The following is a 25,880-nucleotide window of genomic DNA, read 5'->3' as shown; positions in this document are numbered from 1 at the left end:
TCCAAAGAAAAGAAAAAAAATAAAAAAAAAAATAATAATAATAATTACAAAAAAAAATGGAAAGTCTCTTAAAAAAAAAAAAATAATTCTCTCTTTTTTTTCTCTCTTTGTTTTTTTTTTTTTTTTTTTTTTGCTTTGTTTTTTCCTTCTCTTTTAGCTTTAAGCTTTGATTCCAAGGTCTTTAGTATCCAACTTCAAACCTGTAATACAAAGACATACCAAAGAGACGTAAAAAGAACAAATGGAATAATAAAAAAAATAAAATAATAAAAACCTAAAAATTCTACCTAAACACAAATCCGCGTCGGCGGCGCCAAATTGATTAATGATTTTTCGGGGTTGTAGTAGTGAGGTTCAAACTCTCGGACTTGTGAAGGATGATTTTTTTTAGACTTAATAAAAAAGATAAATATATACAATAAAAATATTAACAATGGTGAGAGGTACTGGGACTAATGATTCGGCCAATTTTCATAACATAGGGCTCAATAATTTATTCTCAGCAATAATCGCTCAAAACATAAATTATATGGACTCTTATTTTGCCAAAGTAGATTCTCAAAACATTGATTGTAAATGTTAAGCATGGAACATCAAATCACCTAAGCTAAGCATGACCCATCTAATCAAACAACAACCAATTTAATTAAATCATATTTCAATTAATTTTTAATGCAAAAGTCTTAAAAAGAATTAACAAAATTACCCATGTATGAAGCTCGGCCTCCTCCGTCGTCCCAGTGATGGGTTCTAACTCCGCATATTGGAAACACGCTCAAAGGAATTTTTCATTGCTCAAAAGAGGTGTACAAATGATGAAATGGAGATAATAATGAAAATCGGGTGTTTGCAACGTTTATAATTGTTGCAAACACCGTTACAAAGAACGATAAATGAAAAGTGCTGTAGTATACAGAATACTACGACCCTCAAGTGACAGTCGTTGTTACTGTAGTATGAACGACTGTCTCTGGTTGTCTAATGTTCTTCGTGTTCTTGAGTTGCAGCAGCTGAAATGGTGGCTCTGCAACTCGATTTTTCTTCACTCTGTAGCCTCCAAAGCTTCCCAAACTCTCGACAGCCTCTCTAGTAGACCCAAAGAGCCTATTTATAGTGTTTTAGGACCAAAAATCCCAACATTACTTGCGTATATTCTCCATTTAATCTGATTATTCTCCGCTGCCAATAATAACGATAATTTCCAACATTAACTCTGTCACATGTTAGAATTGGTTCTGCACACTCCAATTCAGCTCTCCCACGCCTAGTAAGTCGTCGAACGTCCCTTAATCACTTCCATGCATAGCCAAAACACACACAACAGCGTGTACAGGGTGTGTTCAGTCCGTGTAGCTTTGTTTTGAGCTCGAGAATCAAATCGATATTTCCAGCCAATTCCGATCAAATTCGACACCCAAACTATCTTCCTTAGGCTAAATCATAACTTCCTACCAAGTTTGAGCGATTGAATCGCACTCTAACCCATTCATTTTGACGATGACAAAAAACACAAATTCAAATTGTTGAAGAAGGTGCCCCTTATCCAGAGTGCTAGGGTGCGAATAGTAATTTGGGTGGAAATAGTAATTTTGGGGTTGAAATGGTAATTTTTCTGGGATCCTCCGGTACATTTCTGGGACGTCTCCGGTGCATTTCTGGGGTGCCTTTCGTAATTTTCTCCGGGGTGTAAAACACTGCTTTTCGAGCTGATTTCGCCAAAAATGTTTATTTTCCAAAGGTGCCTAGAAAGACATAAAAGAACACAATAAATACAAAATTGAGCACTAACAATACATACAATAGAGACATATTAGACACATAAATGCGTCTATCATAAATTACCTTCTTTGAGCTTCTACATTAAATGTATTGACTTCCTTTATGCAGTTTGTGAATGTATGAATTGCAATTCCAAAAAGAATGGTCTGCAATTGGGTTTCAAGTTTAATTGTATTGTAGGCTTGTACACTGGAAGTACGAGTCCAGAATGAGGACCAGTATTATAGGCCTTTAAACTGGAAGCCCATGTCTATAATCATGACCTGGGCTGTACTTTTTCTTTAATTGTAATTAAAGAATTGTTACGGGAAAAACCGTAACACAAATTGTTAGTAAAATAAACACGTGTCTTCTAAGTAATGTTGCAAATTAACAGTAACACTTATATCCGTTACTTTAGTCGTAACAAGAAAATGACACGTGTCTCTTGGTGAATTGTTGTAGTTATGGTGTAACAGTTAAAATCGTTGGTTTATATGTGATAATTAAAACACGTGTCGCTATCATAAAATTAGGTCAATTGTGACAGTTCATTATTGTTACGTTTCTTTTATGTGACTATATCTGGATTTTGTTACAGATAAAACTGTTACAAACGCAATCACAATTATTAATAAGGGGATATTTAGTACGGTTATAACCGTTACAAATTCAATTAGTAACAGGTATAGCCTGTGACAAAATCCTGGAAATGGTGTTGTGAATGTCAAATATGTATGATCTAGTCTATATAGCATACGACTTTTGTCTCATAAGAAGTATGGGATAGAATAGATAGACTTTTGAGTGATAGATAAGTTCAAGTCTCCACATACCTTTTTGTTGATGAAGTTCCACGGTTCTTTGAGTAGATCTTCGTCGTTGTATGATGAATCGCCATGAAGTCCTTGAGCTCAACTACACTTTTCTATCCTAGTCCGAGACTTAGCTATAATAGACTAGAAATCAAGACTCATAGTTTTGATCACTAACATTGACAAACATGCTTGATATAGCAATGCATGCGAGGTCGACCGAGCTACGCTCTAACAATCTCCCCCTTTGTCAATTTTAGTGACAAAACTATTAATACAAATGGAATACAAAAAAGATAAACTTTAGTGGCTCCTATTCCATAGTCTAATATTTAACGTTCCTTGAAAATCTCCGTCCTTCCAAGTACTCCAATGATCCCAAAGGTTGTAAGTTTAGCACCACCGTTGTTGAAGATCCGTAGATATAACAATGAGAGAAATCGAGATTCTCGATCATTATTATACAGTGACATAGTATTATTATGTAACATCAAAGTCCAATTGCAACACAACTTTAACAACAATACTATGGTGATATGTATCGCTCCCCCTTAGTCAATACTCCATATCGATTATGGAAACCACTCCCCCGTACACAATTATCCGAAAACCATATGTATTTGTAGTGTGAACTACATTATTTCTCCCCCTTTTTTTCAATAAAATTGGCAAAGGTAAAAGAACGGGATCATAATGAAATTTCCACAAGAGACATTTCATAGACTAAAAGAAAAAATACATACCAACTTAATTTAGATGAAATCATAAAGCCGAAGCTAAATGCATTCATCAAGGAGTTTTAAGATACAAGATAACCCCTATAAAATTCCACAGCCGCACACCCCGCAAGATATTACCATCAAGCACAAGTTCAAAAGAACTCTCCCCCATTTGATGTCATTCCCGAAAGAACAACAAGAGCGACCTTAATTTCGAAAGAAAAGAAGGATTTTTAATTGGACACCAAAAACCAAAGAAATGATTTTCCATATCCAATACTCAACCAAATTAATCACAAGTAAACCCATGATTAATTTAATTGGAATACGCAACTAAATCACACCACAAAAGTGATCGATTTAATTGATTGTGCTCAACATAAGTAAACTTACGGAGCAACGACTAAGCGAATCACATGGAGATGACTAACTTAACCGTTCAGATACTCAACATAAGGAAAACCTTACGGAATATATGACTACATTAACCAAAGAACATGATTAGTATAGTTGTTCATATACTCAACACAAGTACTTGTGGAATATATGAAAACTCAACTAGATTAATTACAAGTGAACCTATAATTAATCTAATTGGAATACACAACCAAACTAATCACCGAAGTAATCAATTTAATTGTCACAAGATTTTTCTCGACAAAAGAATACTTTCGGAGCAAATAACTAAATAACCAATCAATATTATTAATTTAGTTCACGAGTGCTCAACATATAACATCTCATGGAACAACCCAAAAACCCAAAACTAATCGACTTAGTTGTATCGTGCTCAACGTGAGACACACAATGGAGCCTTCACGGTAATACATAACAAAATGGATCAATGAAAATCAATATCGTGGATAACATACAAGGATCTATTCTATTTTCCATCATTTATATGCATAACAACATAATAGACTTTATCCTTGTCTTACAAAAGATTTCATCCTATTTTCCATCAAATACATGACTGCATAGGCATAAATTTTGTAATTGTCAAAAGTCCATTCGTCCTTTTATCAATACAAATATCAATTTATGAACGACTTTACTTTTCACAAAATATGGGACCTTCAAGTTCACGGACGCAAACAATACATATCCCATAAAAATATTGCAATACTTCAAAATCAAACAAATTAGTACTGCAATAACCATCATCCTCTAAATATTTTTAGAATTTAAAACCATAAACCTAAAAAATAACAATAAGAATATGAAAACAAAGATAGCTATGTGTAGTCACAATCATCGCTATTCAAAGCACTAGTTATTCTTCCAACTAATCCAAATAGAAGACATACTAGTTATCCAAATCAAAACTCAGTTTTCCTTGATGATTTCATACCTCTGAAATGGTCCATCAAAGTAGGAGCCACTGATATCCTTGACCCTGTTGACTGTAGAGACACCATGTTCAAAAGTTAGAACGTTGACTTTTCGATCTATAGTGCGAGCATAGTGACGAGCCTTTGTGCAGTCAAGAATAACTTTCTTTTGATTTCTGATCAAGATATTTTGAGTACCAAGGATTTTTTCCTGTCCATCAATAAGCTGGTTTATGTGCAATTGAAGGTTAGCAAGGTCTATCTTAATTTCACTCTAAACGTTAATCAAATCCTTGATAGAATCTCCAACCCAAGAGTTGTACTCTTTTATTTCCAACATATTCTTTAGAATAAACTCTTGACCAGAATCACATTCCTTTGAGTTCATCCTCAACCATAGGGTTAACTTCTTTTTTGGGAACATCTTCCATAAAGTTCCTTTCTGAAGACCCTGAAAACACATAGGGTACATATATACTCAAACCAAAACCCTAGTGTTTCTTGAGGATACTCAGACGTTCGTGATAGTGACCAAACGTCAAACACACGACCAGATCTAGTCAGGAAAACTGCACACTGAAACACAATATCACTTGGTGATATGAAATACTAAAATTAGTAGATGATCAAACAAACAACCAGTAGAAACACATCTAATACACTTGAGCATCTTTCAACCATCATCCTTGTATCTATCAAGTTAGATAACAAGGATGGGGCTTCCTGCAACTAGGCAGCTAAGGGAGACAAAGTCTCACCAAAGGTATCGAGATGATTTACACTTGGATGTTTGATCCTGGTATTTCTTATCTTCCCATGAATGTTTTCAAATCTTGAAGGATTCCTCACAGTCCTTCCTGAAAGCTTAAAAGTGGAACCTTTCTGATTACTGAGTCTAGGACCAATGGATATTGGTTCAAGAGGATTTTCTGAAACGGGTCTCCAAACACTAGAATCAGTTTTACCAGAATCACTCTTATAAACACGGGTATTGCTTTCACTAATAGCACGAGAATTTATACTACTAGGATGTGCAAACGTCCTGTAATGATTTCCAGAAAAGAGATCATGTTTATAAGACTTCTGGTATCTTGTGGGTATGGATCTCACTGCAGAAGTCGATTGACAGTTTATTCCATTGACAGTGGAACGAAGCAAACTGTGAAGCCTTGTCATTTTTTTTCTGACAAAACAACGGAGTGCACAGTGATTCTATTTACCACAAAAGGTACAGATTCGTGGAGAAGAAGCAACAACATGTGCTTGTTTAGACTTCATAGACACCGGAGAAGATTGTAAGTTATGAAAACTTTTCTTGACACAATCTTCATCTGGAGAAATTTTCATTCTGTACAGTAACTCATGAGAATTAGTATGTGCAGAAGAATCTTTCCTTAAAGCAGAGTTTTCCTTTTTCAAGGATTTACACTGTCCATGGGATAGAACAAGTGATGCTTCAAGTTTTTCTTTCTCAACACGAAGTCTGTCGAAGAAAGATCAGATGATTGCGTCTTGATCAAATAATTTTCTCTAATTGAGCCTTTTTTACCAGCTTTTCAAGATCACAAATCTTTTCACGCTGTATATTGTTTTCTTGAAGAAGTTTCTCAATTTCCTTAGAGAATGACCCTATAATATTATAGAGTACCTGTTCACGATCAATAGACCTTTCTAATTCATCAAAGATTTGTACATGATCCTTGAGATCAACAAACTCTGTAGAATTTTTTGAAATTTTGGTGAGCTCCATTTCAGCCATTGCCATTATGCCCAATGTCTCAATGGAGGAAGAATGATCAACACAAGATGAGACATTCTTCTTACCTCGGGATTCAGAAGAATCATCTAAGGAGTGATCCTTTGAGGTATTTCCGAGACATTTGACAAAGTTGACAGCTTTAGGAGGCATTTTGGTATGCGTATGAGATTCTGTCCACAGACTCAGATTTCCACAAACACAGACTTAATTATAAGGTCTTAAACGTGTTTGGATACTCTGGTACCAATTGAAAAAGTGGGGGTCTAACAACACCACCCAATAATTCTATTAGCAATCTGTATGGACTAACTCCGAAATACTTTGCTAGAGAATCAACTAGACAGTCAGACTCAATATAGATTAAAGTATCTCAAGGAGTTAATATCTCTCACTTGTTTTAATTTACTCAAGCTAAAACAATAGCGAGTTTTTAATCAAACACAAGGAATAACTTGGACGGTACCAAAGACCAATGTCCAAGGATCAATCAACAACCAAATATTGGATTTCCAATTGATGATCGTAATGCACAACCTGTATTATTTCAATTATATAAAATATAATGCGGAAAATAAACAACAGAGACACCAGAAGTTTTGTTAACGAGGAAACCGCAAATGCAGAAAAACCCCGGGACCTAGTCCAGATTGAATACACACTGTCTTAAGCCGCTACAGACACTAGCCTACTACAAACTAACTTCAGACTAGACTATAGTTGAACCCCAATCAGTCTCCCACCGATCCAAAGTACAGTTGCACTCCTACGCCTCCGATCCCTGCAGGATACTGCGCACTTGATTCCCTTAGCTGATCTCACCCACAACTAAGAGTTTCTACGACCCAAAATCGCAGGCTTTAACAATAAACAAATCTGTCTCATATAGAAAAGTATATCAAAGGATAAATCTGTCTCCCACAGATAAACCTTAAAAGTTTTATTCCGTCTTTTGATAATAATCAAGGTGAACAGGAACCAATTGATAATCTGGTCTTATATTCCCGAAGAACATCCTAGATTAATCAATCACCTCACAACAAGCTTAATCGACTAGCGAAAGAAGATGTTGCGGAATCACAAACGATGAGACAAATGCGTTTGTGATTACTTTTATATCTTGAAAATCAGAGAACTCTCACGATCTCAAGCCAATCAATATGATTGTACTCGTACGATAGAAGATGCAAGATCAGATCACACAACTACGATAAAAGTAGTATGGGTCTGGCTTCACAATACCAATGAAGTCTTTAAGTCGTTAACATGGCTTTAGAAGAAGAAAACCAAAGGTTAAAGGAAAATCGACTCTAGCGAGCGCACTAGTATCACACAGATGTGTGGGGATTAGTTTTTCCCAATGCTAGATGTCTCCTTTATATAGTCTTCAAATCAGGGTTTTGTCTTAGTTACAAAGCAATCCATATTCACCGTTAGATGAAAACCTGATTTAGATTCAAGCTAATATTTCTCAACCGTTAGATCGAAAACTTAGCTTGTCACACACACTTGAGGCATACGTTTACTGGGTTCGTGAAAACCATGCCCAAACGTGTACGTGTATGTTGGTTCAACATAGTAACCCAAAAGGTTATCCATATGAGCATTTCATATTAACCTTGTTCTTCTTCACCACAACTAGTTCAATTGACCTCAAATGAACTAGTTAGAAAGTTGTTCAATTTCTATGAGATCTTATATAACTACACAAGACACAATTGAAACAAAGATGATTCAATTCGATTGAATCGACTCATGAACTTTAGCCACGGTTTGCATAAAGCATTCCTTAGTAATTTAAGTTTCATGTTTAGAGCACATCTTTAGATCATAACCACTTAAATTCACAAACAAGTTCGCGGACTTAAGATAACCGACAGAGTTTTCCAAACTCAGTAGAAATTCTCGGTTCGAGAATTTCCGCCAGTTCACTGACTGAGTTCGTGGACTTAGCACACAAACGAGTTCTTGGAAATCCCAGCAGAAATTCTCGATACAAGAACTTTCGTGAGTTCGCAGACTTGGAAAAGCCAATTCCTCCGGTTTCTCTCAATCAACAAAGTTCGAAAACTTCGGATTAAGGAATATGACTTATGCACATATGCGTTACCACACAATGCTTATATCCATCATTGGTTATATAGACCTAAACTCTCATTCCAACCATTGGAACATTCTTAGAGGACGTTATATAGTTGTTACACTATTTCTCGTCAAAGCGATTTCAAAGTAATTGAAACATTATGACTTTCTCACTAGGTGAAGATAAACCCGATCAAAGCGAAATGCTTTACCAACACACGATTTCAAGAAAAAGATAAGTAGTGTATACTCAGCTCGAAATGTCAAATGTGTATGATCCGGTCTATATAGCATACGACTTTTGTCTCATAAGAAGTAAGAGATAGAATAGAAAGACTTTTGAGTGATATATAAGTTCAAGTCTCCACATACCTTTTGGTTGATGAAGTTCCTCGGTTCCTTGAGTAGATTTTCGTCGTTGTATGATGAATCGTCATGAAGTCCTTGAGCTCAACTACACTTTTCTATCCTAGTCCGAGACTTAGCTATAATAGATTAGAAATCAAGACTCATAGTTTTGATCACTAACATTGACAAACATGCTTGATATAACAACGCATGCGAGGTCAACCGAGCTATGCTCTAACAAAAAGTATCTTTATTTATAGATTTTCAAGGGCCAAGGGTTGCTTAGAATTCAATACAAGATAACTTAAGAATCAAGCAAACACTTCTATGTCTTGAAAATACAATAAAATATTAATATACACTGGGAACCGTGTATAATGATTGTTCGATGTGACAAATATGCCAAAGAACTAAAGCCACTCGATGTTTATTTAAACACCTAATAATGTAATCATGATGCATATACATAAGTGTTTGAGTGATAAATGAAGTCTTAAAAGTGTTTGAGAGATTTCTAGCAGTGCTAAACATATTTAAAAAATAATTCTTTGAGCATCTGCTAAAATCTTAAACTGGGACAGTTGGTAGAATGGTTCGTGAACTGTTAGGCTTGTTCACGAGTCAGGATGCAACGGCTCCTGAACCAAGTTCTCCAACCCTACAAGACTACCGAACTCAGTTGACAACGGTTCGTGAACAGGGTTTGTCAACTTCTAGTCTAATATACCAACTTTCAAAATTCAGTTCACAGCAGTTCCTGAACCGTCCCCATCTGAACTTGTTTGCGAACTCGTTCGAATATGAAATTCAGATATATATGGTTTGCGAACTGGTTCGCCAACCTACTCTGAGCAGAAATATCAGATAGTACAATATTTCTCTCTTATGATGTTTGAAACATTCCCGCATGATGAAATCATTTGCATGGTAAATTTTCAGTTGATCCACAGAATAATTCACACAATAAATTGTTTAGAACTAATATTGTTAAGGATCGTTTAACATCTTTTCTTAGAATCATATTTTGAGATTTTTAACAAGACAAACTTGAATCGAAACTTCTTCTTTGTATATCTACTAAAAGTCAAGACATCATCTCAAAAAGATAAAATAGTAAGATAGTGAGTAGATAAAATGGTTCAATTTTCACATACCCGATACAGAAGTTCTCCAAATGTCTTCGTCGATCTTCAATCTTCGAGAGTGATGTGTGATACTCAACTATCAAATTCTAACCTAGTCCGAGATTTAGTATAATAGAAATCAAGATATAGTTTGATCATCTAACATTGACAACAAGCTTAAGATAACAAAACTTGTGCGTTCAACCAAAGCAATTCTCTAACAGTCTTTCTACCGTTTGTCGCTATGATCATTGCTCGGTAGTTTATCATATAACAACCATAAATTCATCCCATATAAATGTTCAACTTCCAATTCATTTCAACTCATACCAGAATTTCTAAATCTCTCTAGAATTTATCAAACTCATTCATCTTCCATATTTTTGACAACTCATTTATTTTTCAAAATATAAAATAAATAAACAAACTTCCAATTTGTACAAAATATGAACATGGCTGAGTTCATAGGAAACCGACATGCTATCAAAAATAAAAGAGCAAGATGAATGTATTTGCAGAAATTATGCTTTACTTTTTTTACTGATTGTCATATCATTGGTGGTGCACTCCAAGACCACCCATTTGGGAAAATATATTTGTGAAATTTCAAGAAAAAACAATAAACCTGAATGATTGTGACGCGCACGGATTTAGCAACCGCTTCGCTGTAATCAATAATGACATTATTTTGTATGTTGTTTTAGTAATGCAAGCGGGTCGAAACATGCGGAGTGGTGAAACCATGATGGAACTTGAAAAAGGTGTCGGGCGGAGTAGCGCCGCATCAACACAAAATACTTCCAATATGGAAGTTATTTTGAGATCTCAAAAGTGCTTCCCAAATATATTCTGATTTTTATGTTTTAATTTCTTAAGCCTAAATGTAAGTTTTAATATTTTCTTTCTTTATTAGTTAACTAAAATGTAAAACTGAATTAATAATATAACTAATAAGTTTACTTTTCAACAATACGAGACAGATTTTCAAATTCATATCAAATGCGCTTTTTTGATATAAATTCACCAATACGAGACTGAATTAATAATAGTAAATTAAAATAAATATTTTAAAAATAAAATTTTCGGGTAATGTTCTTCATCTTGTTTATCTTCTTCGTTTCACATAGATTCCAATTAATGCGCCCATGGATGGAGTTCATTTTGTTTTTGTGACTAGTACTCTTCTTTTCCTTCAAATATGATTTTCCTTGATTTTCTTTGTCTTTTCTTTGCCTTTTCTTAGCTGCAGGTTTGAGTTGGTTAATATTCAAAAATTGAAGACTTCTTTCATTTTTACCTAGTTCTTTGTGACTATCACATAATCTTCTTAACAACAACTTCAAGTATTACTCTTTTTCAAAAAAAAAAATTTCAAGTATTACTCCAGAAAAAACAAGCTGGATTGCCGAATCAAGTTGGTTTTGAAATTCTACCATTTAAATAAAAAAAAATTAGAGATTGAGAAAGATAAAGAGAAAAATAAAGAAAAAGTTTAGTAAAAAATTTTGGTGTAAGTTTTTAGTTTGAAACTTAACTATTTATAGGCGACAAAGAACTAGATATTGGCGCTAGGCATTCCATCGAGCGATATTGTTTTAATATCCAGTGACAGAGTCTTTGTTGGTAGCGATATAGTCAATAACGCCGGATAAAGATACTATCGCTCAATTTTCTTTTTTCCAATGGTGGTACAGCTGGTTTGCCATTCCATATGGTGTAATAGGTCTTAGACCAAGTACTATGGTGGCATCTATTTCTTAGCTTTAACTACATTATAGTCAAGGTCAAGCGGTGGTGGAGCCAACCGCACTGGTTTCTAATTTCTGCAATGGGTATTAATTTTTGCAAACTCAAGAAATTACAAAAGCTAGATATGGTATACTCTTTGGGAAAAGGCAACAGAAAAACCGACCAAGACTTTTTCTTTTTTTTTTTATCGATATTTTATTTTTTAATCGGTAAAAAATTTGGTGCTAACGAGTTTTGAATTCAGGTCAGGGGTGTTTTCCTTGGATGACTTTATATTCTCGCCAAAACTCTTGAGAGGATCCGAAGGAGATCTTGTTGTTAATGCTAGTGTTAATTGTTGGTGGAGTTTTTGTAGTGGTTACCAAAATTAGTACCGGCCTTAATTCAGAGGAGTTTTGCAAATACAAAACTCACAAAATTTGTTTAAAATCACAATTTTCAGACCATCTTTTCCAAACCCTAGAATCACAATTTTCTGATCTTTCTTGTGTCGTTGTTTCTGTCAACTCTCAACAATGGTGAGTTACAGAGTAGCAAAAGCTTCTGAATACCTAGTAATAACTGGTTGTGGTATTCCAGACATTAAACTAGCAAAGAAAGCATGGATTCTTCCAGGTCAAACCTATTCTCGTTTCGATATTTCGCCTGTAAACTACACCTTCGAGGTTCAAGCTATGAGTTTAGAAAAGCTTCCTTTTGTTCTTCCTGCTGTTTTCACAATCGGCCCTAAAATTGATGATCATGATTCCTTGTTGAAGTACGCAAAACTTCTTTCGTCTCATGAGCGTCATGCTCATGAAGTTAGGGATCTAGTTCTAGGTATTATCGAAGGAGAAACTAGAGTTCTTGCTACTTCCATGACCATGGAGGCTGTTTTCAGAGGTGCTAAAGAATTCAAGCAAGAGGTGTTTGATAAAGTTCAGTTAGAGCTTAATCAATTTGGGCTGTGGATCTACAATGCGAATATCAAACAGCTTGTTGACGTTCCAGGGCATGAGTATTTTTCGTATTTGGGGCAAAAGATTCAGAAGGAAGCTGAAAATCAAGCGAAAATTGATGTTGCAGAAGCAAAGATGAAAGGTGAAGTTGGTGCCAAATTGAGGCAGGGACAGACCATACAAACCGCTGCGAAGATCGACGCTGAAACGAAGATTGTTGGAACTCAGAGACAAGGAGAAGGGAAGAAAGAAGAACTTAAGGTTAATGCCGAGATTAAGATCTTTGGAAATCAAAGGGATGCTGATGTTGCTGAAACTAATGCTGAATTAGCTACTAAGAAGGCTGGATGGGCACAATCTGCTGAATTGGCTCAAGTGGAGTCTGTCAAGGCTGTTGCCATTAAAGAGGCTGAGCTGCAGAGGGAGGTGGAGTTGAAGAATGCTTTGACTCAGATTGAGAAATTGAAGGCTCGGTATCTTAGCAAAGCTAGTGTGGAATATGATGTCAAGGTAAATTTTACTGATTCCTTTATCTTAATGTTTGTATGTTGTCAAAGGCGAGCAAGGCACTCGCCTAGGCGCATTAGGTCTCCATGGGCCGCCTAGTTTATAAAACGCCCAAGGCTCAAAAACATGAGCAATTATTATTTTTTTATCTTGTTTCTAGGCGCCTTGAACAACTTAGGCATGCCTAAGCGCTGGGTGAGACGAAGGGCTTGGCGCCTGGCCTCGGCTAGCACCTGACACACAATATCTCCCAAATTCATTCTAACTAGCTTGGATATGATAATAGGATTAGCACTAACGGAATTAACAATTGATTTGTATAATTAGGTCCAAGAGGCAAACTGGGAGTTATACAAGAAACAAAAGCAAGCAGAAGCTGTTTTATTTGAGAAACAGAAAGCAGCAGATGCTCAAAAACTTGTTGCTGAGGCCGAATTTTTCGCGAAACAACAGGCTGCTGATGGAGAACTGTATGCAAAAAAGAAAGAGGCCGAAGGAATGGTTGCTGCAGCTGAAGCACAAGGAGTTTATGTTCAAACTCTGTTGCAGGAATTTAATGGAAACTATGCTGCATTGAGAGATTATATGATGATTAATGGCGGAATGTTTCAAGAAGTTGCTAAGATTAATGCAAGTGCTGTGCAAGGTCTGCAGCCAAAGATCAGCATATGGACTAATGGAGATGGTTCCTCTTCTGGAAATGGTAACTGTACTGAAGGTTTTGCTGAAGTATACAAGACGCTCCCACGATTGTTTCAAACTGTGGAGGAACAAACTGGAATGACTCCACCTTCATGGTTGGCTGGACCTCCAAACACTCAGAAGTCGGAGGAACTGACCCCGCCGTTGGTTGGACGTGTTACGAACACTCAAAGGTGGGTTTGATTGTGAGTATCACGGTAGGCTTAATTGAATTTTGGTTATTCGAATCAGTAATGTGTTTAGCAACTTCTTGTTCGTGCTAGCATTTAAACAGGTTACTAATATAGCTTTTAAGATACTGAATTCGATTGCAGTACATGGTTACGTTGATAGTGCCTTGTTTGAAATGAAATATGAAATAGGCTACCAAACCAAAAGTAATACCTACCCAAATGAGCTATTTTTGGCCAAAAAGCTACTGTTGATGGACAGTGAAGTATGTACAGGACGGGATTGGTGCGTGGCTTGTCGCAAGTATGCAAAATTTCTTGGTTGCTTCCAAGTAAAGGGCATGGCACATTGGTTACTGATGAGGTGCATATGTGTTTTTAGCAATTCTCTTAAATGGCTAGGTGTAGGTGCATGTGCGTTGCGACTTTAAGTTCGGACTTTCAACCCGAAACTGTGTAGGGCAGGTGAGTTCCACTGTCAGAAGAGTTTTTCGGGAAAACTGTAAGTATTTACCGTCTCAAACAATAATTTTTTTAAGGACCCCGACTGAAAAAACATGGAGGAAAAAAGAAATGAATACCGGTTTCTTGATAATTATTCCGGTGATTCTACGTGTACCGCGAGGAATCCCGTGATTTTTTGCGGTAAACATCGCTTTTGGACCCTGCCGCGCCCTATCACGAGGACTCGCGCGTAGGGGTGGGCTTTACCCACCGCGGATCCCACATGAATTGTGTTTCCTTCGTTACACTCAAACTTGTTGAATTATATGGCAAAATCTAGAAAACTTGGGGAAAGCTGATTTTCAAATGGAATGTGTTGGCCGGGAGTCCAGAAGTGTAGAAATAAAGAAGAAAAAAAATCAATCATCAACATTTGTTGTTTTTCTTTTTTCTCTTTCACGATTTACTATTTTTGTGATTCAACTTCTCTCGGGATGCTTCGAAAAATAAATGGGAAAATTAATGGAGAAAATATAATATTTTCTCTGCCATATTTTCTTTCAAATTAAATATCCATTAGCCAACTAGGTATTGTTATATAAAATGGGCTAGTGATGACAGTGAACCGGTGATAATGGTAAAATCTCAGAACATAGATTTTTATACAATCAACATTTGTTATGAACGTGCTTCCTTTTCAAAACTTGAACTTTAACAATTTCTTACTACAACTTCACATATGGCAATTGTGGCGATAGCCGGTCACAAAGTTTGTTTTTGGAAGAAATTCAAAATTCAAACTTGGTCGGTCAATGGAATTTGGGTTTATCCCAAATTTGGTAGGCCAAGAGTTATGATAAAACTCTAATTGTTTACTTATTTCTAAAGTTTAGGATCTTAATACACAAGTTATGAAACCCTAAACTTATAGGATAAGTAATATGACTCTTATAAAAGGAGGTCTAGGCTATGAGTTATAGCTATGAAGTTCTCAAGGAAATTTTTAAAGCACTTCTCGGTCGAACTCGCAAGCATTGCTATCTCAAGCTTGTTTGTCAAGTTTAGTTGATCAAAAGGATATACTTGATTTCAAGTCTACTTATAGCTATGTCTCATATTAGGATAGAATGTAGTTGAGCTTTAGACTTCATGGCGTTCACCAATTGAAGACGAAGTTCTACTGAAGAGCTTGGAGGAACTTCATCAACAAGAGGTATATGGAGACTAAAATTTATCTATCTCTCAGAAGTCTATTCTATTTTATCTTCTAATGAGATTAAGTCACATAACTATATAGACTGTTATTTTATACACATTTGATATTTCGAGTTGAGTTTATCTCGCTTATCTATTTCTCGAAATATGTGTTGGAAGCTTTTGCTTTAGCTATGTCAATCGCATTCTTGACGAGTTTAGTTGGAAACGATTTATTGTTGGAAACTAAATATTAAGTCAAAAGGTGATCATGTAAAAATTACCTTGAACATCTTATATGATTTGTGTGAGACAATCACTTGATGTTAGCTTGGGAAGTTTCGTATTGATCATTCGATCACTTGAAAATTACTTAAAGCTAATGGTATCTGTGAGACATCCATTGTCATCTTCTAAGATGTTTCAATGATTGAAATAAGAGTTTAGAACAATTAGCTATGTCTGGATATAACACGGTATGCGTACTGTATTTTGATGATTCGGGTCCGGAACTCTTGTATGCGGACGAATTTACCTGGGATGGTCCGGAACTCTTGTTTGCTTACCTAGTATGCGAAAGGGTTTACCTGAGTTGGGTCCGGAATAGTTGTTCGCGAACCGGATGGTCAAGGCCAAGGTCCACCAGTGGAAAATGCAAAAAAAAAGTATGACAAAAAAAGCTTAAAAACCTCTAAATAAGACTGTTTCTGGGAGCCTCAATCCTGGAGTCTTAATTCTCAAAAGGACAGCTTCCGATATTCTTTTAATTTTAAAATTAAGACTTTCTTCATCAGTCGAGTAACAATTGCTGGCCAACACTGTCCTTTCATTTAATTTTATATTTAAGCCAGTAAAGGCTGATCTAATCTGGGCTGAATAATTTCAGAAAAGTTGATTCGTCTGAAACCCAGTCTAACTGGTATTTCTGACTGAACCTATTTCAGAAAATCTGATTCATCTGAATCGTATGACTTTTTTCTGACTGACTGAACCTAAGAGCAACTGCAGTGGTGCGAGTATAACCAAAGAGGGAAAAAAAGATCAAATTTTGGGTTTAGTATGGTGTGTGACGCTACGGTGGAAAGACTAAATTTGGTCAGACGTACATTATACGTTCGTCTGGTGTGGGGCGTAGACTATACCAACGCCTGATTGGGTAGATCCTGAAAAAAAAAATGAAAGAAGTGGGGCGGAGGTATAAAGCCAGCCCCACTAAAATGGTTTTGAAAACAAAGAATGGGGCGGGGGTATAATGCCCGCCCCATACAAAATAATAAAAAAAAATGGGGCGTAGACTTTACGTACGCCCCATGTGGAGCGTAAACTATACGTCCGCCTGATGTGGGGCGTGGAATATACGTCCGCCTGATGTGGGACGTGCACTATATGTCCGCCTGGTGGTGGGGCGTGAAGTATACCAGCGCTCGACTATATGTGGGTTTAGTCTTGGTCCCAGACCAAATATACTTTGGATTTTAGTCGTTGATCAAAATTTGATCGATAGTACGTTCCACTACGTCTGTTCAAAAGACCAAATATTTGGGTTTACTCTCCCACTGTGGACGCTCTAAGATTACTAATTCATTAAACTGAAACAAGAAATTATTTCATAAACTGATAAAAACATTCACCATTCCATTCACAATTTGGAATTTATTGTACGATTTACAATATTAACTGAATTCACATGTGAATTCAGCTGACACTAAGTCCAAAACCCCAGAAAACTCTAGATAACTACTGAATTAACACCATTTCAGGTTCTTAAAGATGTATTTACTTACAATAGGCGGAAACCAACCTACAGACCAACATACAGAGGATGAAATAAACTAATACCAACAAAAAGATGAACTGAGCTGCCCAACTGATCGGAATAGTATACCTGTATCAAAATAAGTTTGTGCATCAGAAGTTTAAAAGAAAATTTCTGGCAGCATAGTATGAATGATTCTCACAAACAAGTAATTCTCTAACAACTGACTTATGGTTAATCTTCCTCGCATAAATGAAACTCGAGTATTGTGCAAATAATTTCAGATACTAATACTTGTACATTCACAACCAATATAGTTGGCAATATCTAGGCTCAGCAAATACAAGAAAATTATGGCAGACCTGCTAATATAATAGAACATATATGCTCAGCAACTAAAATACTCACGTAAATTCATACATATGCTACAAACATCAGCAGAAATCTTTTCAGTCGTATACGAGGTACATAAGATGTATTGGACTCCATATTTTGTTATTTTTGCATATAAATTTTTTGTAAAGGGAAATACCAGGTAAATATCAATGTGAATCGCTTAGCTTGCATTTATTTACAGGTTGGGGAGTCATCTGTGCATAAACCTCATCAGTTTCAGCATCATCCTGGAAATAATTTGACCCAGCCACTTACAATAGAAAGGAGTACCAAAGAATTTAATATGTTATCTTGAGTGATATCTACCTATTGAACCAGATGGATAGCGAGGGAGCGTGAGCGAGATAATGAACGAGAACGGGAATGCCCTGAAACATACCAGTAATAGAACACCAAGTAAGAATCCTACCAAAAGCAATAAAGGAAAACCGTTTTTTCCTGGAAATCCAGAAATACTACAATGAAAATCACACCACTGGCTTCTTACTATAATAAGGTCGTCTTGCACCTCCTTCATAACCTGATGGCCCTCTGCAAGTAGAAAAGCACAAAGGTGTGAACACAGAAGCCACTCAAATAGAGCTTCTTAAGGATTTGGTACAATCTACAAGAGACAGTGATATTCAAACAAACCTAGTTGGCTTGCCTCGGTGGCGTATCTCTTCAGGCCTCTTCCCCGTCTCAGTAGCAACCACAACAGTTATTTCTCTGCCACAGAAAATGTACCCATTCATATGATACTGAGCCTCTCCAGCATCATAAGGATCCACAAACTGCACAAAAGCGAATCCTCAAGGCTCCCTGCATTAAAAAATCAAAATTTGTTAGTATTTTAGTTGAAAAAGGGCCACTTGAGACTATCTACCTGAGAAAGACAATATCATTATACTGAAAGAAAAAAGGTTGAGGTATTATTTTCACTTACCAGGCTTATCCTACCTATAGCAAAGTTTAGTTTGCGCACTTCATCAAAAGAAGTTCTCATTATACTGAAAGATATAAGGTTGAGGTATTATTTCCACTTAATAGGATTATCCTACCTACAGCAAAGTTTAGTTTGCGCACTTCATCAAAAAAAGTTCACATATGTCGGTAATGTAAAAGCAGCTGGCAAACCAAGCTTAGTGGGTGACCTTTTTTTATAGCCAATTATATGTAGCGAAACTTCAAAAAATGCACGAGACTTGAATATTCTTCATATTCTTGTATATTTAGTACTTCAAATCAATGTTGCTTCAACCTTAAATCTTTTTATGTAATCCCAAATTCAGTTGGGTCGAAGATCAATCTTCTTCCTCATGAAACTTCTAAGGATGTTTGAATTAAACAATTACTAGTCATACAGGAACATTCTTCATCTGAACAATATTCTTAACACCCTTGGGGAAATTAGGCAATGCTAGACAGTACTTCTTCATCAAGACTGGGGCTTGGGCTTGTTTAACTTCAAACCAGCATGCCCCCTGACAAACCAGTTCAAAGAGTAACTCACCATAAAAAGCAAGCACAAAAAATTCAATCTACCTTGTACAGCAAAAGCAGAACCTCTCCCCCTAGAAACACTATTTATTTTCACTCAAGTGACAGACCTTATAGAAACTACCTACGCTGAAAACCATAACTAGCAAGAGTAGGTAAATGCTAAAAGTTGAGAACCTAATACTGTGACAGCACATAAACCTTAACATGTTCAACCGACAAACTTTCCAAAACAAACACTATTATACACCAGTCTAACACTTGCGTAGTGAACCATCTAATCAACGGAACAGAAAGCTATAACACAACTTCGACAATTATTAAATTGATTAAGAGAAGAAAAGTGGCGCAATCGAATACTAGTTTTCACACAAAATTCACACTAGAAAAGCTCACCCTGAGTAAAAATCTTTAGGCAAATACACATCCCTGACTTGTCAAAATATTTCGAATGAAATACGAAGGTCTTCAGGCCTGCGAATAATCAAACACCATAGCATTAGCAAACATAAGAAATCATAAACACAAATACCCAAGACATAAAAAAAGAAAAAGCACCTGCAATTCATGGGAATATTTTGAACCAATAAACTCCTGTTATTCTAATCCTTCCTTCCACAATATCCACCACCACCACCGCATAATCAGTGGATACAACTCTGAAAGCACACCCTATTCTCATAAATATTATATAAGACGGGACCATTTGTCAGGTTCCTCCTCACGTCATAATAGTTAATAGACTGTCTATCCTCGGAACATTACCTTAAGAAAGATTGAACAATGGCAATATTAGTGCATGAGCAGCTTCATACTTTCCTGCAATGATAGTGTTAAAAGAGATCAAACAATGACACTGTGAGTACAAAATGGGAACATCAAGGAAGAGTCTTAAAATTGAAACTTCCTTTCTGAGTTCGTATTGTGCTCCTTTTCAAGATACATGTGCGCAGGATATCAAATTCCTAACAAGCTAAAGATAGGAATCTTGAATAGGGTAGAAGAAAATCCTGGAAACCGGGGAGAAGTTCAAGAATAAATTTATTGGATTGGCAGGAAATCTTAGTTTCTTCAAAGATATATCTGACCCAATTTTTGGCTCAGCAACTAACCTAACAATAAGCACCACCGGTCCACCACAGAAACAAAAGCATACAAATAAATGGCAGGAAAACCCCTTTCAAGCACAACTTTCATCCATTCATGAAAACCCATAACTGAAAACTAGTAAAATTGAGAACCCATTAGAAATTCGAATGACTAGTAACAACCTAAACAGTTCAAATCAATCAAAAATACCCAAATCCACATATTTAAACCATAAATAAGCAAAATCAATTAAAAATAAAGAAAATCTAATTTGAGAAATTGAAATCATAGGAAGTGATTGAGAAATTGAAATCAGAAGAAGTAATTGAGTTTCATTACCTTACAATTTGTTTCTCATGATGTTGTTGAAGCTGTTCCTCCAAAATACTTTCACTACCTGGACTTTTTTAGGACTTTCTAAGAATGAATGATAAAACACAGAAAAATAGTTCAATTAAAATCCATACAAAATTTAAACGAAAATATTAAGGGATGCATGACAAAATTAATGAAGAAAAAGAACCCACCTCTAAGATTTTGATCTCTAAGACTACTGATTTCTCCTCGTTCAATATCTTGTTCAGTAGCTAGCTTAATCATCAGATCCAAAAGATATAACAACGCATATATTAAAACCCGTGATTTAGATTTACAATGTCATGGAGCATCTGATTTAAAATCACTTGCTCCTTCTCTTTCATTACCCGCAGTATTTTCAGATTGCAAATGGAGTCGGTGGATTCAAAGCTTCCATCGATGTAAACAGGTTCAGAGTTTCCATGCAGAAAAGAATGATTTCGAGTTAGTAATGATGTACAAACTGAGGGTTTAATTATAAATCTGAGTAGAAGGAATCGAGAGAAGACGATGAGAGAATATGATTGAGGGGGAGAATAACATTTAGGCTTCGGGTAATAGAAACAGGGATGAAGTGAGAGAGATGAGAGAAGTGATAATAGAGGCAGACCTAGAGATGGAAACCTTGGGAGTTGGACCGTAGAAACTAGTCCCACCCGCAGACTTAATCGCACTCCTTCTAGAAGCTTTATTTATTTACTAAACTGCCACCAATGTTACGACTTCCGCCGGTAATTAATTCCGTACTTTTATTATAAAAACGTCTTCCGGAGGAAGCCATGTTCATTAAGAAAGTTATGGGAAGTCGTTTTCATAAATCCCTAACAGACTTAAAAAACTCATTTTCCACTAGTGATCCGGAGCAGCTATTCGCGTACCTGGTTGACGAACACAATGGTTAATTTCTACAATCGGTATTGTATTGATTCTCATACACATGTACTGAAACATTTATGATCTAAGGAATGCAAAGTTTGCAAACTGTGGCTTAATGTTCATGAATTAATTCTTGTATAAGTATTTTGTAAGATTATGAATCAAATTGATTCACTTTCAATTGGTTCATAAATATTTCTATGAAATGGTGAACAATTGAACAAATCTATTTGAAACACAATTAGATTCATTTGATTACCTTTCATGATTGATTGATCATCATATTTCATCTAAAAGTGTTAGATAAATATGGTTAAGTTAAAGTTGTACATGTGGCTAACTTCGGTTAACTATTGTTGAGCCAACTCAATATACACGTTTAAGTACAGTAACTCATATCTAAATGAAAGTATATTTCATTTGTGTGTAATAAGCTAAGACCATCTAACTGTGGAGATTGATTGCTTTATTTCTAAGCAGACTTAGCTTGAATCTTAAATCAGGTTTTCATCTAACGTTGAATATTGAATGCTTTGTTACTAAGCTATCTTAGCTTTGATTGAAAGCAAACCCTGATTTTAAAGACTATATAAGGGAGAACTCTAGCAATGGAAAAAACTAATCCTGACACTTTTGTGTGTTCCTAGTTGCGTACTAAAGTCAACTCTCCTTTAACCTAGGTTTTTCCTAAAACCATTATAGGTTAACGACTTGAAAACTTCATTGGGATTCGTGAAGCCAGATCCAACTATTTTATTTGTAGTTGCATATTCTGATTTTACTTGTTCTAGCCTCCTATTTATCACAACCTTCTACATCCACATTTCCAGAACCGGCTGGAATAAAGAAGTTAGTGCTCACAGTCTTGCTTCTGAACCCCCAAAAGACTTCTAACCAAATAAATAGTTGAGATCTTGTCAGAGCTTCCAGACAACCTTTGCAGGTCACGCTTAAGAGTATCAATCACTTTCTCTTTTAGAGATGGGGTTCTGGCGAATTCATCATTAAGACAATCGATCTCAAGATTTTTCACTTGTAGTGATTATTTAAGTTTCTTTAACAAACTTTTCAAATGAAGATTTCCTTGATGAATTTCTTCATTTTTATCCAATAATTTCACATTGACGGTGTCAAACTCGTATTCTGAATCAGAATTTGAGTTAACAGAAGTTTCTGATGAGAGAGCCGAGTTTTCTGTGCAAACTTCATAAGTATGCATATTCTTGACAAACTGATTTGATTTTATTTCTTGCATTAAATCATCTGAAGCATCGGAGAGAGAGCTGTTTCTCAAATCTTTTGCTTCTCCTCACAATATCCTTGATGTTTTGTGTAATCAATGACCTGTCAATATCAACATGATTAGGACAACATTCATCAGTCCAAGAAAAGTTAGAAGCTTTACTTATATTGGTCATAGCATTGAGCGCAGATGTTTTTACTGTGTTCTGATTATGATCAATTATTTTTAACTTTCCAACAAGTGTATTTCTTGAAACAGTTTCAAGGTTATTTCCTTCAACGATGACATGCTTCTTAGAATCGTATTTAGCTGGCAGCGATCTGTGAATTTTCATCACAATATCCTTTTCAGGAATAGTCTTACCTAATGCAAAAGATGCACTAAGAATTTCAGACACTTTGTGATTAAACTCATTAAATGACTCTTCATCAGCCATATGAAGGTTTTCCCAATAAGATTTTAGGCTTTGAAGCATAGCTTCCTTCTCAGAAGTATTCTCTTCAAATACGGTTTCTAAGATATCCTAAACATCTTTTGACTTAGTGCACGTAGTCACGTGGTTCTGAAGATATGGGGTAATGGCATGGATGATAGCTTTCAAACCATCAAAATTTTTCTTTGTGGCAAGAATCTCGACAGGTTCATACTCACCAATATCCTTTGGAACAGTTACGCCATCTATTGTAACTAACGGAGGATTATAACCATTTACAACACGAACCCATGTTTGAAAATCACGCGCTTGAAGAGAGGAACACATAAAAAATTTCAACCATAAGTAATTTGAGCCATCGAAGACTGGCGGTATGTTTACAGGGATGGCACTTATGTCCATAAAGTCAGATTGATACAAACACATACTTATGAGGTCTTAGTGTGTTTGCCTGCTTTGATACCAACTGAAAAAACGGGGGTCTAAAAACCACACCCAATATTTATTTCGGAAATATGTATGGACTAACTCCAATATAATTCCAAGTGAATCAAGTAGACAGTCAGACTCAATCAAGGAAAGATATCCAAGAGTTATATCTCTTTCTCAAATTAATCAGTAATTCAACAGGATGGAATCCGTGAACTTATTGTTATGAGAATAACTTGAATGGTATCAAAAACTAATGTTCAAGTGTCAATCAATTTCTATCCAACAAACAAGGTCGAATTTACCAATTGATTGAACTACGCACAACCTGTGATATTTCAATTATATAAAATATAATATGGAAAGTAAATAACACAGACACTGAAAATTTTGTTAACGAGGAAACCGCAAATGCAGAAAACCCCTGGGACCTAGTCCAGATTGAACACCATACTGTATTAAGCCGCTACAGACACTAGCCGAGTAGTACAAGTTAACTTCGGACTGGAATGTAGTTGAGCGCTAACAAAGTCTCACACCGATTAAGGTACATTCGCATTCCTTACGCCTCTAGAACCCCGTCGGATTCTGCGCACTTGATTCCCTTAGATGATCTTACCCACAACTAAGAGTTGTTACGACCCAAAGTCGAAGACTTATAAACAAACCTGTCTCTCACAGATATATCTATCCTGATAGATAAATTTGTCTCCCACAGAAGTACCTATAAAGTTTTATTCTGTCTTATGATAAATCAAGGTGAACAGGAACCAACTGATAATCCGATTTATACTCTCGAAGAGCATCCTAGAAATATCAATTACCTCATAATAAATTAACTATGTGGTGGTAAAACAAGTTATTGTGGAACCACAAAGTCTGAGAGAAAGAACTTTGTGATTACTTTGTATCTTACCTGTCGGAGATAAATCTCGAGCAAATCTTAGAGAAAATAGTACTCAATACGATATAACAGGTAAGATAAGAACACAAAAATACAGAGAAAATAGTTGGGTTTGGATTCACGAATCCCAATGAAGTCTTCAAGTCGTTAAATCATAATGGTTTTAGGAAAAACCTGGGTTAAAAGAGAATCGACTCTAGTCGCAACTACGAACACAAATAAGTGTGGGGATTGCGTTTTCCAGTTGATAGAGTTCTCCCTTGTATAGCCTTTCAAATCAAGGTTTGCTTATAGTCAAATCTAAGATAGCTTAGTAAAAAAACATTCAATATTCACCGTTAGATGAAAACCTGGTTTAAGATTCAAGCTAAGCCTGCTTAGAAATAAAGAAATTAATCTCCACCGTTAGATGGTCTTAGCTTGTTACACACAAATGAAATATACCTTCATTTATATATGAGTAACCGTACCTAATTAACGTGTATATTGAGTTGGCTCAACAATAATTAACCGAAGTTATCCATATAAATACTTTTATCTTAACCACATTCATCTAACACATATAGATCAACTATGATGATCAATCACTCATGAAAGATAATCAAATGAATCTAATTGTGTTTCACATAGAGTTGTTCAATTGTTCTCATAGAAATATATATGAACCAATTGATTCATAGACGTACAAAGTACTTATATAAGAATCAATTCATGAACATTAAACCACGGTTTGCAAAGATTGCATTCCTTAATTCATAAATGTATTTTTTCATGAGTATGAAAAACATACTTAACCGATTTTGGTACTTTAACCACTAAGTTTGCAAACAGGTATGCAAACTATTGTTTCCGCACTTTGGTCTTGTCCAGATGTTTGCAAACGGGTATGCAAACTGTCGTCCCGGACCTAACTCAGGTAGAACCGTTCACGTACTGGTATGCAAACTAAGTTCTCAGACTTTACAGTTAAAACTGTTCGCATACTAGGTATGCAAACAAGGTTCCCGGACCTGAATCATACCAAAACAGTTTGCATACTAGGTACGCATACTATGATGTATCCAGACAAAAGTTTTTGTTCTAAACTCCCATTTCAATCATTAAAACATCCTTAGAAGACGACAATAACTGTCTCACAAAAAATATTAGCTTCAATTAATTTTCAAATGATCGAACGATCAATACGAAACTTTCCAATTCGACATCAAATGATTGTCTCACATAAATCATGTAAGATGTTTCAAGGCAATTTCCGCATGATCATCTTTTGACTTATTTATT

General features: G+C 35.8%; 1 protein-coding gene and 1 pseudogene across 1 annotated transcript; one reads left to right on the top strand and one right to left on the bottom strand.

Moving 5' to 3' along the window:
- The first annotated feature begins 11,947 nt into the window (after nt 1-11,947).
- On the top strand, nt 11,948-14,142 carry LOC113278369 (flotillin-like protein 4). Its single transcript, XM_026527228.1, has 2 exons — nt 11,948-13,130; nt 13,455-14,142. The coding sequence occupies exons 1-2, from the start codon at nt 12,198-12,200 to the stop codon at nt 14,010-14,012; spliced, it is 1,491 nt and encodes a 496-aa protein (XP_026383013.1). The 5' UTR covers nt 11,948-12,197; the 3' UTR covers nt 14,013-14,142.
- A 3,105-nt stretch (nt 14,143-17,247) lies between these two features.
- On the bottom strand, nt 17,248-19,909 carry LOC113280394 (annotated as a pseudogene).
- Nucleotides 19,910-25,880: the final 5,971 nt, after the last annotated feature.

This window comes from Papaver somniferum, chromosome 5 (assembly GCF_003573695.1).
Source record: "Papaver somniferum cultivar HN1 chromosome 5, ASM357369v1, whole genome shotgun sequence".
NCBI classification, from domain to species: Eukaryota; Viridiplantae; Streptophyta; class Magnoliopsida; order Ranunculales; family Papaveraceae; genus Papaver; species Papaver somniferum.
Note: the sequence above shows the minus strand (reverse complement) of the source record. Positions and strands in the feature narration are given on the sequence as shown.

What these genes read in the sequence shown, in the direction of transcription:
- LOC113278369 (XM_026527228.1), top strand. Translation starts at nt 12,198, where the DNA reads ATGGTGAGTTACAGAGTAGCAAAAGCTTCTGAATACCTAGTAATAACT. An exon ending in GTGTGGAATATGATGTCAAG is followed by an intron (nt 13,131 to 13,454) that starts GTAAATTTTACT and finishes TTGTATAATTAG; the next exon opens with GTCCAAGAGGCAAACTGGGA.